The 15,736-nt window shown below is 50.0% G+C and overlaps 3 protein-coding genes across 3 annotated transcripts; 2 read left to right on the top strand and 1 right to left on the bottom strand.

Annotated features, from left to right (window-relative positions):
* Positions 1-1,451: 1,451 nt before the first annotated feature.
* On the top strand, positions 1,452-5,582 carry CTHT_0010290 (uncharacterized protein; the record flags this gene model as incomplete). Its single annotated transcript, XM_006691489.1, has 2 exons — positions 1,452-1,508; positions 1,572-5,582. 2 exons carry the CDS (start codon positions 1,452-1,454, stop codon positions 5,580-5,582), a joined length of 4,068 nt encoding a protein of 1,355 aa, XP_006691552.1.
* Positions 5,583-6,156: 574 nt separating this feature from the next.
* CTHT_0010280 (uncharacterized protein) lies at positions 6,157-7,233 on the bottom strand (the record flags this gene model as incomplete). Its single annotated transcript, XM_006691488.1, has 3 exons — positions 6,157-6,633; positions 6,705-6,928; positions 7,023-7,233. 3 exons carry the CDS (start codon positions 7,231-7,233, stop codon positions 6,157-6,159), a joined length of 912 nt encoding a protein of 303 aa, XP_006691551.1.
* Positions 7,234-10,575: 3,342 nt separating this feature from the next.
* On the top strand, positions 10,576-13,716 carry CTHT_0010270 (uncharacterized protein; the record flags this gene model as incomplete). Its single annotated transcript, XM_006691487.1, has 2 exons — positions 10,576-12,643; positions 13,322-13,716. The coding sequence occupies 2 exons, from the start codon at positions 10,576-10,578 to the stop codon at positions 13,714-13,716; spliced, it is 2,463 nt and encodes an 820-aa protein (XP_006691550.1).
* Positions 13,717-15,736: the final 2,020 nt, after the last annotated feature.

Here is a 15,736-nt window from a genome sequence, read left to right as displayed (position 1 = left end):
AGAATTTAGGACGATTGGTTGTTTCCCGGTCCCAGGTGACGCTGGGTCTACGGTCCTTGAACACAGTGTGTCAAGTAACGCGAAACGGGTACTGGGCTAACGATAAATACAGCCGTGATACGCCCGCTCTAGAACCCTACGTTTGTCTGCTATCAGCGGAGATCTTTTGTATAAATCGTATCCTTGCGATTCATGGATACTGATATTGGTGTTAGGCAGATAACATGTGCCATATTCACGGAGACTTTGCATATATACCTATCCTGCAGCATTTGGGGTGACCGTGTTTATCCACAAGACAGACTGAGCTCACACATACGCGTTTGGCACTCCTCAGGGAAGCTCGGTTTGCTGACACCGCGTGGAAGCGGAAAGGGAACGATGCAAGAGCTAAACAAAACACAAGCCAAAGATACCTACCTTATATTCGGATAGTTACACATGAAACACCTGGATTGTATACAGGTTAAACTCACCGGAGCTGCCGATGACTTGACATTTGTGTTCCCCGGTGGATGCATGAACGTATCCACTCTGAAGCAGAAGAATCTTGGCTCTGGTCAGCTTTTCTGCTTTGATGGAGGTAGTTACAGTATATTTCAAAGAGTAATATTGTATTTATACTGTGCTGGACACACCGTAAAGCTCTGTCTCATCAGAGCGCCCCAGTGCTGTAATAATATCTGATCATACTGTAGCACCAAATCCGGCAGACAAACCTTACGGTAAAGTATGTACTGCACAGAAGGTCAGCGTTAAAGCAGGTGGGTCCATCTGGGTGATGCGCGCCCCGCAGCCTGACAACAGCTCTCTGGGCGCATGTGCAGGAATAGGCCAGTTACCTGACCTAATCTACCTTCCGAGACTCAGTCAACCTCCAACAGCCTTGAAACGGCGTGCTTTTAACAGCTGAAAAAGTCATGGTTTACCAGCCTGGCTGCAAACTGCCAACTTGTGAAATGCCCAGCTAGTGTTCTTCAAGCTATTTCCAATCACCCACAGCGTATCCGCCCACCACCTGCTAGTCGACTAGCCAGTATCCGCGACTTACGTCAAGTACATAGAAGCAGCAAGGTCCTCAAACGACGGCGAGCACTTGGAAGGGCAGCTGTGGCCTCTCCTGTCCTCCTCGGCATTAGCATACGCTTGTCTTCTGGAAACCATCATCACCACAAAGATACCGAACGCATTTTATATACTGAACACCAAATTTTGTGCAAAGAGAAGAGGCATGCTTCAGCAAATATGGCAGTGGAGGTGTTGGTTGCCCATACGGGCCAGCGCCTGCAGATAGACGTGTCCCAACTCTCATCGTATGCACCCATAATCTTTGTGCGCACAGGGCGATAATTGTATGGATAATATGTTGTGCTGACTTTTCATCTCCTCTTCCAAGAGTTGATGATTCAAAGGCATCAATTGCGCGTCAAACTTCCATTCCCGCTCAGTGCATGATCATTTTGACCTCTCAAGGAAAGCCCTGGAAACCCCAGAACCTTCCACTTGAGGTTTGTGAACTGCAATCCCGCTCGCTTTGTTTGGTATCTCCTCATTCTGACATTGATTGGCAGAAGGAATTGTACGTCTATGATAACCGCCTTGCTCAGTCCCATGCGAACGGAGCGCCGCCGGACTCGAAGTCCGAGGTCACTCTCCCAAAACGATACTGTGTCTCCAGCCCGCCGAATTCTATCGATGACACTAGGTCGCTTCAATCATGGCAAGAGCTCTTCAGAACTCGCTGGGCCTGGACCGTCAAAGTGGTCGAGGACTGTAGGCAAATGGCCAGGGAGGCCGAGAATCGGTACTCTGAGATGGATGTCATGATGCGCTGTCTTGATGTTGCCGTGACTAATTTGGAATCGGTCATCAAGGCGCTTGAACCTAAATATGTCGAGTTCAAGAAATGGCTTCCCACCGCCCAAGCAGAGTACGGTGCGCTAGCTTCGGGCTGGGAAAAGTACCTTGCATTTGCGCGGGCCATTCCTGTTTCTCCCGCAATGGTTAGGTATATGACTGGTCGCAGCACCCGTGATTCAAAAGGACGATCTCAGCGCCAGACCACTCTTGAGGACTTGGTAGACCTGGACACAGCGCGCAAAGCAGGCCGTCTTGCTCCCTCCGCTCTGCTAAAATTCAACAATCGTGTAGCTGATCTCGACAAGGTTGCCAGCCGCCTCTTCCATGATGCTGAGGACTTATTCAGGGAATTTGAAAGGACAGTTGAGCGATCAGTCACCTCTCGTGCTGGCGAAGCCCAGCAGCTTTTTCACGATATAGAAGCCGTGGCGAAAAAGATTAACACGGATTACCAAACGGTCCTCGACCATACCAGCTCTTCTCGAGATGTTCTTCACCAAGTTTCCAAGATTGCCGCAAGTCATACAGAGCGCCTCCTCCCAAGCTTGGCCAAACGCTCAGTGGAACTAGATGAGATGCTTCGGGAGGCCACCCAAGCAAGAAACTCTTTGGCTGCTGAATCAATCGAATTCATGCGCAGCATTACCGAGATCACGGCTCTGAGCCACAGCATTAAGTCGCAACTCAACGCGGTGAACCAGGATGATGAACTTGCCACCTTCGATTATTTAAGGCTTCTTCAACAAGTTCCTTACATGTACGCCTCATTTGTTGCCGAAGCGATCCGACGCCGCGAGTGGCACGAAAAACTCAAGCAGGACTCGTCAACACTTGCAAATGAAGTGGCCCTCTTCCAAGAAGAGGAAATCAAGAGACGAAGGAGATGGCACAAGTCAATCGGAGATGCTTATGGGCCAGAAACTGCCGGATCAGATACCGTTGTCCCTGGACTGGAAGTCAAATTCCTGGGAGAAGACGAACAATGGCCGGTCATGACCCGGCGGGACTTGGACGAGTTTCATGCGCTTTTGCAAAGCCACAAAGCTGACCCGGACATCATTGCCGATGTTGGCAAGATTATTGCAGAGCTCAACAACCCAACGAAACAGCAGTCGAAACGCATGAAAGCCTTCAAAAATGGGAGTCTGCATGAAGCCACTCTTGGAAGAAGTGGCTTGCTAATACGCGGTGATGATGACCTTATGCGCTCTCTCCAAGATGAAAAATTAAAATTAGAAAGTAAGCTAAAAACAGCAGAGAGTCGAGTTCGGCGACTCGAAGACTTACTTCACCGCCAGACCCAAGCATCCCGCCCGACTTTGGGTAACTTGTTTCACGTGCCGAGCCATCAGCTTTCAGACCGTGATGATTCGACATTCTCTGTTAAATCTCCTCGGGCTGGGTCAGAAGACCAGAGAAAGTCCTTTGAGGGACCTGGTGCTCTCTCGCAACGAATCCAACAACTAGAAGAAGAGCTAGCTGCAGAAAAACACAGATCTGAAACGCTTGAAGGTGACCTCAATGCTCAATTGGCTCTCCGTGAGAACCTGAAAGCTCAGCTGGAAGAGGTGAACTCAACAAAGCGAGATCTCCTTCAAAACTTAGAAGCCCTTAAACGAGAATTTACGGAGGAGCGGAAATCTCTCGAAGCAGAGATCAAGCGCTTGCAAGCTCGTCTAGAAGACACGGAAGACCAGATGGAGCATTTTGGCGAGTCTCGCGAGAACGAAAAGGCTTCATACGATGAGCACATTGAAACTTTGAAATCTGAACTGGACCGACTAAGAAAAGAGAAACAGGAGGAAGCTCTCAAGTCAGAAGGTCAATTGGATTTCCTTCGGAGAGAAGCACGTCTGCAGAGAGAAACGATAGAAGAGCAGGAGCGCCAGCTCCATGCAGCACTCGAAGAGTCCAAAAAGCTCAACAAGAAGCTTGCCGCGCTTACCGAGACCGCAGACGCACAACTCAAAGCATTACATAATCTCTGGTACCAGTTCTCGTCGCCAAATGACGCCGCACCTGATGATCACTGTGATCTCATTGAAGGACTCATGGCAAAAGCCTCCAACACCTTGGCGACGGTGCAACGCTTAGAAATGGACAAGTCCTTGCTACGGTCAGAGCTGGAGACAGTGCAGGCTGCGCTGCAATCAACAAAAAAGGATAAGGCAGAAGTGGAAAGTCGGCTCTCCAACGAAGAGGACACCTCGACGCGTCTTCGGGATACCGTTGCAGAACAGCAAGCGAGGTTACGTGCTCTGGAGAAAGAACTAGCTGATGGGCGCGATCAAATCAAAAACCTCCGCTCAAGGCTCAACGACGGGGAAATAGACTCAGGAACTTTGCGGAAACGCCTCGAGGAGGAGGAAGCCAGGGTTGCTTCACTCAGCGAGGAACTTGCCGCGCGTCAATCTCAAGTTGGCGCTCTGGAGGAGGAGATTCGGAATGTCAAGGAACGACTACAAGAGTCACAGTCCAAATTATCAGGTCTCGTGGTTCGCTTCGATGCTCGATCACAGCGTACAAAGGATCTTACACAGCGACTTTATTCGTACAACGAGCGTTTGACGCACTTGCTGGAGAGACTTGGGTTTTCGGTCACCAGGCAGGGCCACAGCATGTCAATCCAAAAGATTCCTCGCTCGGAGCGGTCCTCTCAAAATGTCACTGACTCGGATCCCAGTGCATCCCTGCGTCGATCTGGCACTCTTAGCAACAGCCGTCCCCTTCTTAGTAGTACTGAGCTAGATCTTCTCAACTGGGTTAACTGCACAGATGAGCAATCCGAGTCAGACAAATACGAGGCTTATATGTCCCAACTCGGCTTTTTTGACGTGGACGCTTTCTGTGAGGTCATTTATCGGCGCGTGAAAGATGTTGAATACATGGCCCGGAAGCTACAGCGAGATGCTCGGGCGTATCGAGAAAAGGCGCATGCTCTCCAAAAGGAAGCCCACGAGAAGATCGCCTACAAACACTTCAAGGAAGGCGACCTTGCACTCTTCCTCCCCACCAGGAATCAGGCGACAGGGGCGTGGGCGGCATTCAACGTCGGATTCCCTCACTATTTCCTAAGGGAACAAGAATCACATCGACTGAGAAGCCGTGAATGGTTGGTTGCTCGAATCACTCGAATCCAAGAGCGTGTGGTGGACCTTTCTAAATCCCTCCAGCAGCCACGGGGAGCTGGCACAAAGAAAGGCAACGCGACAAGTTCCGAACCACTAAATGACGAAGAGAACGACAACCCATTTGACCTGTCAGATGGCCTTCGCTGGTATCTTATTGACGCTGTCGAAGACAAGCCCGGGGCTCCATCAACACCTGGGCTTGGGAAAAGCACAGTCGCCACCAATAATGTCGAAGCCACAGGCGACATGCACACACATGGGCGAGCATCCTCAAAGGTAGGTGGGGTCATAGGCCGCAGCAGCGCCTCGTCTGGCATTGAAGGGGTCAGCAAAACCTTGTCCAAAAGTCTCGAGAGGCGCCGATCCAGCACGAGCTCTAAAAAGGCACTGCCGTTTACGATCGGTGTAGGCCGAGGTCGGGAAAGCGCTGTCGCCAGTGAGACCAATTCACTACGGACTGCACCAGCTGATACACCGACAGCTGCGAGCCCAACACAACAAGTAATGGGCCAGGGGATGCCACCACATGAGCCTCTGCAACAGTCAGGTGCTGCTGCTTCTACAACTGGTGGTGCTCTCGAAGCCAGCTGACCAGACCAACGGGAGGGTGTAAAGGCCGGGCATACATGTGCCAGCAAGGATACTGGCATCCACGTATAATGAATTAAACATATGGACTTCCTTGGGCTTCCTTGGGTTATCGGGTTGTTGCATATCGGAAGAAGTGAATTCTTTGTGCACTGAAGCCTAAAGTTCAGTGCAGTCATTACAATCACAACATGGAAGACAGATGAGATCATGTTTCTTTTTTTTTCCCAAATATCTATGCATGTATTGTAAAAGCCAGACACAAGAAAAGCGCAAAATGATATCCCACTGGACGCTTAATATTTCATCATTAATCAATTTGTAGTCTCTTAGAAGAATAATTGAGTCCCAGGTCATAGAAAATTTAGTAGCGTATTTATCTTCGAGTTTAGAATCAGGAAGAGGGCATTGGTTCAAGTGTTCCACTTTCGTACTTGAAGAGGTTGACATGTTGGATAGGACTTGGCCTGCCTGTGTGATATTTTGCTGATGTACAAGTATGATACAAGCGACCTTGAAGCCATCAAGATCAACACCAAATGCTGTGCACCTATGAGGCGCGAGCCCCGGCAATAGTCTAGATGTTTCCTGTTTGTCCAGATGAATAGGCAGAGAGCATTCCCTTCTCTGCATGCTGATCTCCAGCATCAATTCCCGTCGCAGCAGCAGCCTCAGGAAGCACTTCGACAACTTTGCGGATGGGTTCCATCTCGTCTCCGACCGAGATTGTGACCTGCCAGCGGCCTAACGATTTGATTCTGTCGGTACCGTCTTCCAGGTCCACAAATCTGACGTTCTCGGGCTCTAGAGCAACGCGGCTTGCCTCCGAATGCCCAGCCAAAAGTTCTTTGATTTTAGAGATAACATCATTGATAGACACGGAACCAAAAATAGATGATTCTTGCCCATGCTGATTAGTGGTCTGGGAGGGAATGGAGTACGCGATGAGGGGAGAAACGGGAGACGGCGATGACGGAGTCGTCGGGGTTGGTTTGCGGTAAAAAGTGAGAGTATCAGGAACCAATGTGGTCAGGAAGCGGTGAGCCACAGCCGGCTGGCGTTGGCACATCGCGGTTAGCATTTCTCAGCCACATCGCCATGCAATCAGTAAAACAGGCCACGTACATCCAGCGAGGTGATGAACTGCGTTGAGGGCTTGCCCTCTTGCTTTGCCTCCGGCGCGGTCGATGCCACGTCGGTTTCAAGGGTGCCGAATGTGGGATCTCTTTCTCCAATATTATCTCGTGTCAGACCAAGCTCCTTGAAGCGCTCCGCTGTCATATACTCGGCCATCTTCTTCGGATACCATTCGTTGCGCATGCGACCTCGTTCAACGCGGAAGATAGAGTCTGGGCCACAGGGCAAATAGCAAAGGTTAGGTCAGCGTGCTCCATTAATTGCGATGACAACATGCCAGCATCCCGCTTCGCTCCATCCGCCTACCTTTGCGGCCATACTTAGGGATGTCTTGGAGCAAGCGCACAACGACTCCCTGATCGCGAGGTCGCAAACGATTCGATTTCGCGCGGATCTGGACCAAGGAGGCTTGTCCGGTGCTGGTACTAGAGCTGCCATTGACGCCCCCAAAGGGTTGTGCCAACCTCCGCAGACACGCCAGGCACGTTGGCGATCTGTTCATAAAGGATCCTGCCATCGTGTTGCGGCCGGAAGCCGAGTGAACTAGCAATGGTTGTCTCGGGAACTATCGTATCAAAAATTGGTGGATGCGAGGGGTTGTTAGGCGGCAACAAGATCGGACAAAGTTTGCGTTTATTGCGGTAAAATTACACATGGGCGAAACATGCCGCGTTATCCGGTTGGCCATTTTTATGTAAGAAGCGAACAAAAACTTGAATGCACACAAATGGAATTTGGTGGCCAACATACTTAATTCAATTCTTAAGTGAATTGATTCTCTGAAGGTATGACTTTCAACCCTTGAGCCTTGGAAATCCCTCTTTGCATCTTCTAATCATAAAGTTCAAAAGGGACGTGTGTTTGCGTATTGAGTAACTGGGCAGGTAAAACAGCTTATCTAAACACAAATTTACAGATATATAGCCTCTGAAATCGATAGCGACCTCAAAAAGCTTAATAATGCAAACCTGTATAAACTACTACGGCATATACTAAAATTACTTGTGTGTACCGAACGTAGATATGTTGTCAATCTATGAATTGCTATAGTATCTCAGACCACTACACTTTGTATGCTGTGTTGTAGAATCAAAAGATTAGCGGATGCTGTGCATCTATCTGTCATCTTGTGAAAAGTGATGTGAACACAGGCGCTAAGGTTACCTCCAATTCCCGAAAAGCGAACATTAATTATATCACGCCATTTTTTGGCTCAAGCGGTTAAGCCAGCCCCGAAGATCATGAGCTAGCCCATCTATGATTCCTGTGCCAACTATTCCATCCTGCCAACCCAAGGCAATACATATGTCCCCACGAGGAACACCAGCGACGCTGATGTTGACGGCCGCCCCAGCGACGGAAGCTCCTTGGGACATAATGCAGCGTTGAATCTTCCAGCCATCTGAGTCAGTGATATTGGTAGTCGGTATGAGTCCAATATTCGACACCTCCCATGTATCATTCCGTGATTGTCCCACTTTTGAGAGCCAAAACCCTTTCCAGTCGTTGACCCAGCCAAGCAGGCTCGTAATGTCGTCTTTGGGAAGCGAGTCTAAACGTTGCTTCATCTGAGATCTCAACTTTGCGGCCATCTTCCAGACGGTACCGTTCTCGATCGCCTCTTCTCCCAGTGTGCGCAAGCTTGCAAGAACGGAAGCGTCAAAGAAGTGCGACTGAGCTGTCACATATACACCGAACGGAATTTTTTGATTGCTATCCTGGAAAGTATCGCTCGCAAATGGGCGTAGGTCGATGGGTGTTGAACTGCGAAATGCCTGTGCTTCATGAGGAGCAAGGCGTCGGGCTAAAGAAACCAGTACAAGGATGTGAAGCAATGGAGTAAGCGTCGTTTGGTATTGCCGACAGGTTGCAAGCAGTTGTGGGACCAAGGTTGCCGAAACGGTCACGAGACGTAGCCTTGTGTGACATGGCTCGCAGGTGATGACACTGCCTGTCCAGGGGCGTTCAAGACTTTGTGGATGGAGCCAAGTGGGCGTAAGTTCGTGCCACAGCGTCTTGAGAAAAAAGGCCCAAGATATAGTAAAGCGGATAACCTTTTCTTGGGGATGGGGGAGTTTGCATGTGCCAGTTATCATCAGTGTATTGCCAACAAGCTGAGCAGGCGGTCCTCTTGAGCTATTGAGCTCTTCGAGAAGCATATTATGAAAGACGCCGGTACTTCTCCCGTCCGCCAGGGAGTGATGGACAGCAAAAACTACATCAAGCACCAGATGGCTATCCACCCCTGATGGAGTCCAAATGATGACAATGACTCTCCAAGGTGGCCTGGATTCTATGTTTGGCCACAATTGATCGTGCTGATCTTGGAGCATGCCGAGGAGCCTAGTATCCCAGGCATTTGGGTCGTAACTCCCGTCCTCTATGCATAAGAGGTGATGCTCCAGTTGGATGGATGACACTTGAACAAACTGGGGTTTAGAAGTGTCCTGACCCAGAATGCCGACGGTCAGAGATGGAAGCTTAAGGACAAGGTTTGCAAGGGCGACTTTCAGTACGTCGCCCACTTCCTGTCCTCGAACTCTTCCGTAAGGAACAGAGTATCTGCATGTATTTGCAACACATTTGTAGAACCCAAGGTGATGTCTAGAAGATGAGTAAACCTCGCTATTGAGATCTCATTAGTCTCAGGTCCTCAAAAAGAAAAGGAATGGTGTGGTAGCTACACCAAGACCAGGCCATCATGTCAGCGCTTATATTTGTATCACGTACCATGGCCCAAGGGGGCGGACAATGTGTGAGAAAGTCATCATGGAGGTGATAGGAGGCTCACAGCTCAGAGCACCCAGTTTATGTACATTGACGGAGTAATTCGCCCAGATCACTCGTTGCGTACACACGGTCACAGACTAACAAAGATACCCGGTATGTATCGGTACTAGATTCTCTGACTGTGTTCTGCGTGGTGATCGGTTGCACTGGCAGGCAGTGACTCTAGCTTTCTTGGAGTACTTGATAGCTATAGGGTTAGGGTTTATCGGCCTGCGCCTTGAGATACCAAATATCTAGGAGTCCCATGTGATGCTCAAACCGACCAACACAGGGGCACACTTAACTAGTGACACGCACTGTCTGAATATTTTGCTGACAGGAGGTTGTGCCATTATGTTCAACGGTTGTTCGACATCAAGTGGCGGGGTCATGGGCTATCAGGGTTACGATATGGCTGTTCAGAGTTTCTGTTAACAGGTTGCTTCATGTTGACCATAAATTGCGAACATCTGAATCCGTAGCCAACGGATTATTGTGATACATCCAGGTTAGCGTCCAGTCCAGTCCAGTCGAAGGAAGGTGCACGAAATCGTATGTAACGCCTGGTACTCAGTTCCTATTGTGCACAATCAATCTGTATTTTCAAGGTTTTCTTCAAAAATTGCAACCCAAGATACTTCTTGGTGCTTTTGACTCCCACCCTGGGTTGGCTGAGCTTCAACAAAATGGGGCTGGTCCTGGTGCAAATACTGATTACCGCCTGTGCCCTGTCCCGCTGCCAAGCCAAGTGGAGGCAGCCCCGGGTGGGAGTTCTGGGCTCCGACTGCTCGGCTCGACAACCATCGGGCCTACATACATAAGGCAACAACTGCAGCAAGCTGAGCATGCATACCATTTTACTTGGTAGGTTCCCAGACAACATGAACCTAATCTGCGCTGGTTGCCTTTCTTTGGCCCAGCGCGGCCAGATGCTAGCAGACTGTGCAATCCCGCCATGACACCTCATTCGCTCAACCAACTGACCTGTGCCCTTCAATTTCAGTCCGACCTTGCGACATGCAATCCTGTCCAGTAACTGCAGAACTTCCCTTCCGCTAATGGATGTGCATCACCATTCATCCTGCATACAATGGAACGCGATGGCCACGAGCAAGTCGGGGCACACCCCGATCCCGCGCCTGCCCAGCCCAAGAGTCGCTTCACCTCGCAGTTTGTCATCACGAGCCCTTCCAAGCGAAAGAGTTTATTTTCGTTGCCAACACGCCCGAAGGACGCGCCCCGTCCCGCCAGCTCGGATGGTGACTCCGACACCAGACCTGGACATATGACCGAGTCGAAGATTCCTCGACCTCCGCAACAGCGCATCTCTCTCGCAGAGGCTTATAGGATTGCTGAGGAGGAGGAAGTTGCTCATCAAGGATCCCCGAGTCCTGCTCCTCGATCGTGGCGATCCTTGCGAAGACCCGGTAGTGCGCAGACGACGGCCAATCCAAACTCGGTCGACACCAATTCCGGGAACAGTCCTGACGACGGCAGCTTGAGTTCTCAGCAGAGCGATATGTCAGACAGCACTTTCGATGAGAAGCTCCGCCAACATGCTCTGGAAACAACGGGCACTGACAGCTCCTCCCGTCGCAACGGGCTGTTTTCAAAATCCAAGATCGGAGCCAAAATTGTCGAGACAGGCATAGGCCTGGTGCGCAAGACCAGCCGTGGGAATATGGACAGCACCCCTTTTGTTCAGACGGGTAAAACAGGGCCTTCTGGAACATGGTTCTCGCGCCGACTCTCAAGTAGGAAGCGGGAGTCGGGCACTTCCACTCCATCCCGGAGATCGGGGGATTCGGCGCAAGGCGCGCTCAATCCTTACCACGACCTTCACCATGGCACCGCCCTCTCTGGTGCCGAGACACCAAACAAGGGTTTTGCTTGGCAAACTGATGCAGAGTTCACACCGTCAGATTTGCAAGCTTCTAGCACCCCCCCTGTTGCGATTGGCCGCAGCAACACCAAGATTGACGAGATACGGGCTCGGGAAGTCGAGTTACATAGCCACCATTCCGTCGATAACCTCGCCCAAACGACACGCAATACTCGTCTTGAAGATATTCGCACATTAGAAGCTATGATCTCGTCGACAGATGATCGTCAAAGCGGAGTTCCTAATTCTAGCCCCGTCCCGGATGGTCAGTCGCAGGCAGAACTAAGTCATTCTATGGCCGAGTCTAGGACTCGCGAAATTGAGAGACTGTCCAAAGGAATACTGGCCGCTGCAACATCAGATGCGCATCGAAACGACCAAGCTGGAAACGAAATCCACATCCCACTCTTCGACATGGCTTCGAAAGAAAATCGGGAGCGATCCCAGAAATCGTCTCTTCTTGGAATGCGGCTTCGCAGGATTGAAAGCGAAGTTCAGTCAAGTCTGCCAGTTCAAACCATCACAGTCAGTCAGGAAGCACTTGCTCACACCTGTCGTGATGAGGACCCTTTCTTGAAAAATCAAGCTGGAGAGATCAAGCATGGCCATGTACTGGAGACGCAAAACATTCATCACGGGGATTCGCTCCCCAGCCAGGATGCAGGGGAGGATTCTGGACATTTGACAACTGCGACGAAAGGCACACTGGAAGCTGAGCTACATGCTGAGGAGGCCACAGGCATTCCAACAAGCTTACAGCGAACGGCCGAAGCTACTGTCGGGCAGACGGAGCTGCTTGGCGGCACTAAGAATGACGTCAGTTCGATCGCTGGGTTTGCTCCCTTTCGTCGGCGCTTGTCTTCTGAATCACGACTTTCCAAACGGGCCAGCTTTGTCCACTCGGATTCAGACCCAATTGAGCGCATTGAGGGAGAAATGAAACTCTTTGCTCCCCAAGACACCCTTTCAGAAAGAGGATCATTGAGGGCCCCATCTCCAGAACTTGAAGCAGATCGCGTTGTGGAGGAGACCCCAAAGCCCGTCAAGGTTGATCCTTTAACACAACCCACTCCTCGGATTACAGGAGCTTATGTGGAAACTCCAGTGGCTGTGAAGGTCGAAAAGACAGATGACAACGCGTCTACGGACTTTAATTCAAATCATAATGGAGTAACCGATCCTTTGCTGAATAGGGATAAGCAATGCTCGACAGATGATGACGCTAACAAAGCTGGGCCATTGATTCTTCGAAGCAGGAGAGAGACCCTTACCGACAGTAAGAAGAAGCGCACAAAATCCGTTGGAGCAGAAAGGCCTCTTTCCCGATCTTTGTCGTTGCCTGCTCGTAGACGTGCACGGTCATTGTCACGAAACCGCCGTCCCTTGATAAACTCTGCAAATCCACCAACTGTCAAAGATGATTTGTTGGAAATCCAGAGAGCAAATCAAATCGAGGACTCAACCTCGACATATGATGATATTGAAGATCTCCTACGCAGAGACAGTGACTTGGACACAAAATTGAGTTCCCGTAAGCGAGACATTGATCGAAGCAGCATCGACACGAAACCGGACAGACAAAGGGAGCTCGAGGTTTTTGACCGTCTGAATCGGTCACTCAAATCAGGGTTGCTGGGTATACGTACGGCAAGACAGGGCATCGAGCGCTTGGAGGGTAAAGTCTTGCAGGCAGACATCAACGGCACTGTTTCTACCCCACACGGAGAGTCTGGGGAAATTGCCACAGACTCATCATGTTCTCTTTGCCATGGGAAGCAGCCCACGATACAAGAGCCCATTACATATGTTCACTTTCCATTGCCTCTACTTTGGCGTCGCCGCCCGAAGTTTCGATTTACCGTTCTTGGCTTTGTCGTCTTCCTCTTTACTCTCTGGTATATTGCTGAATCTTTGACTTGCCAGCGTTACTGCAAGCCCCAATACTGTTACCCAGGCTCTCCGTGCTCCTGGTCTCCAGATGACCCAACCTGGGGCTATGCGATTCCTGTCAAGCTGGACCAATGGGTGGCTGGAGGCTATGGTCGAAACCTTATAAGCCGTCTCAAACCTCAAGTTTCAGACTGGGTTGCCGACCTCTGGGATGCCGCTACTGGAACTGATATCACTACCGTGGACACCTCGCGGTATACATGGGAACAAAAGCGACAGCACCGAAGGCGATTAGCCAAGAAAGGTTTGATCAAACCATATGTGGAGCGCAGGGGTGATAGGGCTGTTTTCATCACTAGGGATTCTAAGTCAACCCATGAAGACACTGATGAGACCGCAGAGGATCCGGGTTTCGAGACAGGAGCAGCCAGAGTACTTAACCCTGGTGAGGGGATGTGAATAAGATCATGCAAAGAGCCGAGGGTGAAGGATGCAGCGACAATAAACTTCCTACTTGATGGTATTATTTCCTTTTTCTCCCCGCTTGTTCGTTGGGCCTATTTTGGTAACCCAGCTTGATACATTTGTACATACCTGCCCTCAGGAGTAGTAAGGAGTTCTTGTGGTCAAACTCATCTTTAGTAATTGATGCAATCTCCCTCTGAAATTCGCCGAAATGCTTATGCAATGCCCGATGGTACTTATTCTTGGGTCTCAGTGCTTCATATTTCTGCTGTGAACGTAATCTACACGTGCAGACAAACTCCTGGTTTCTCAAACTTGAACATCTCTTGATTACCCCTAGCGCAACGTAAATGGATCCGCAGCATAAGTACGCGGGCGCCTATCTGGGAATTGTGGCGGTTCTGTATTGTGTAGCCTCGACGGTTCGGGTCTGTTACCGTCCCTCTGCTGTATCAAGCAACGTATAGCCATCATCTCCCTAGGAGTATATGCCCTGGAACATGACATGGGAAGATTGATTGAGGCAAAGCTCGCCCTTGCATTGATACACAGGGAGTGTTACATACATCCAAAACATCACAGGGTATCTTAAGGTAGGTGTACCTATCTAACCTCTAACGGAAGTCTTGTGTGCTATACGTCTGTAGCACTCCATATTTAAACTGTTGGCCATATCCGACCAGCAAGCTACCGACGAGTAAACCTGTGCTAACTTGCTGGATATCAAGGAATACTATTCTTTGCGACTTCTTTCCTCGCCATAGCTTCTCTGGCTTTTTGTTGCTGCATCGTCCACGCTGCTTCTCCCACATCCCGCCAATGTTCCTGGATGAACTTCCTGACAACATTCTCATCATACAGGCCATCGGCATCCATAATAGAGGTAGGAGGTTGTATCCCATACGATTTGTCGTTCTCTAGAATTATCTTTCTCATGGCCGAAATTAGACAGCCTCTATAGTGAGGGTTTGGAAGGTCTGAAACCATTTCGTTGACCAGCTTCTTCATTTCCAACTCCTGTCGCTGACGTCGCCATTCCCTCAATGTTCGCTTGTATTCTGGCTCCAAGAGAAAACGCGCAAACGCTTCATTCCGGGTTGCCACTCGAGCGTCAGTAATGGATCTCACCGGGTCCCTGGATACGCACTCCATCTGCGCACGCAAGCTGGGAATGAACTCGTTGATCCAGCGACGGAAAATTGGACGGCATTTCATACGCTTGCGGTCGTTTGCTTTGGTTTGCCCCTTCCCTGCCTCTCTCCTGATAACCTCGGCTGTTGTGGTTGGATTATCCATCGCGGGATATTCGACGTGTCCATCTTCGTCTGCCAGCGGTCGAGAACTGAAAAAGCGACAAGTACTGACATAGTTAAAGAATTGATCAACAGACTTAAACGGCTGATCCCAGAAGCCATCGACCTTCATCCCTAAAAAGTGGATAATTTCCACGGGGTCTTTGGTGAGAAAGACCTTAGCCTTATTTCGGTCAAATTTTTCGATCTCAGGGATCCTCAGCCAAAGGGCGGTCTCATCGACCGTAAGACCGTATGGACGGATGGTGCTTCCAAGTATGTTCCATATATCACCATGGGCATGCTTGAACAGAGACTAGAGAGGATGTTAGCGCTGACTGGTATTTGTTCGCGGGATACGAGCACTTGCCCAGCAAAGTTGATCCACGTCAGAGCAGATGCGAATGTCCACTTGAACGTATTTTATGACCTTTTGGTGTTTAGTCGATGTCTTGCACCCACAGTTGTCGATGTCGCTATCGGTGTTATGACACGAGAGCTTGCTTTCGGTGCCTTGTTCACATTCTTCAGGCCACCTGATGGCCATGTTTGCAAATGTACCAGAAGGATGGATAATGGCATATTCGGCATCGAGACGGCATTGAATGGTTCCCATGAGGTCATGAGGATTACTTGAAACACCGTTTTTGAGAAAGCGCCTCTCAAGTGCAACGAGGACGTCCAAGTCTCCATGATCTTTCTTTTCCGGTCCCGGGATTGGG

This window comes from Thermochaetoides thermophila (genome assembly GCF_000221225.1).
Source record: "Thermochaetoides thermophila DSM 1495 unplaced genomic scaffold scf7180000011812, whole genome shotgun sequence".
Classification (NCBI taxonomy): Eukaryota; Fungi; Ascomycota; class Sordariomycetes; order Sordariales; family Chaetomiaceae; genus Thermochaetoides; species Thermochaetoides thermophila.
The sequence above is the reverse complement of the archived record's forward strand: the minus strand, read 5'-3'. Positions and strand labels throughout refer to the sequence as shown.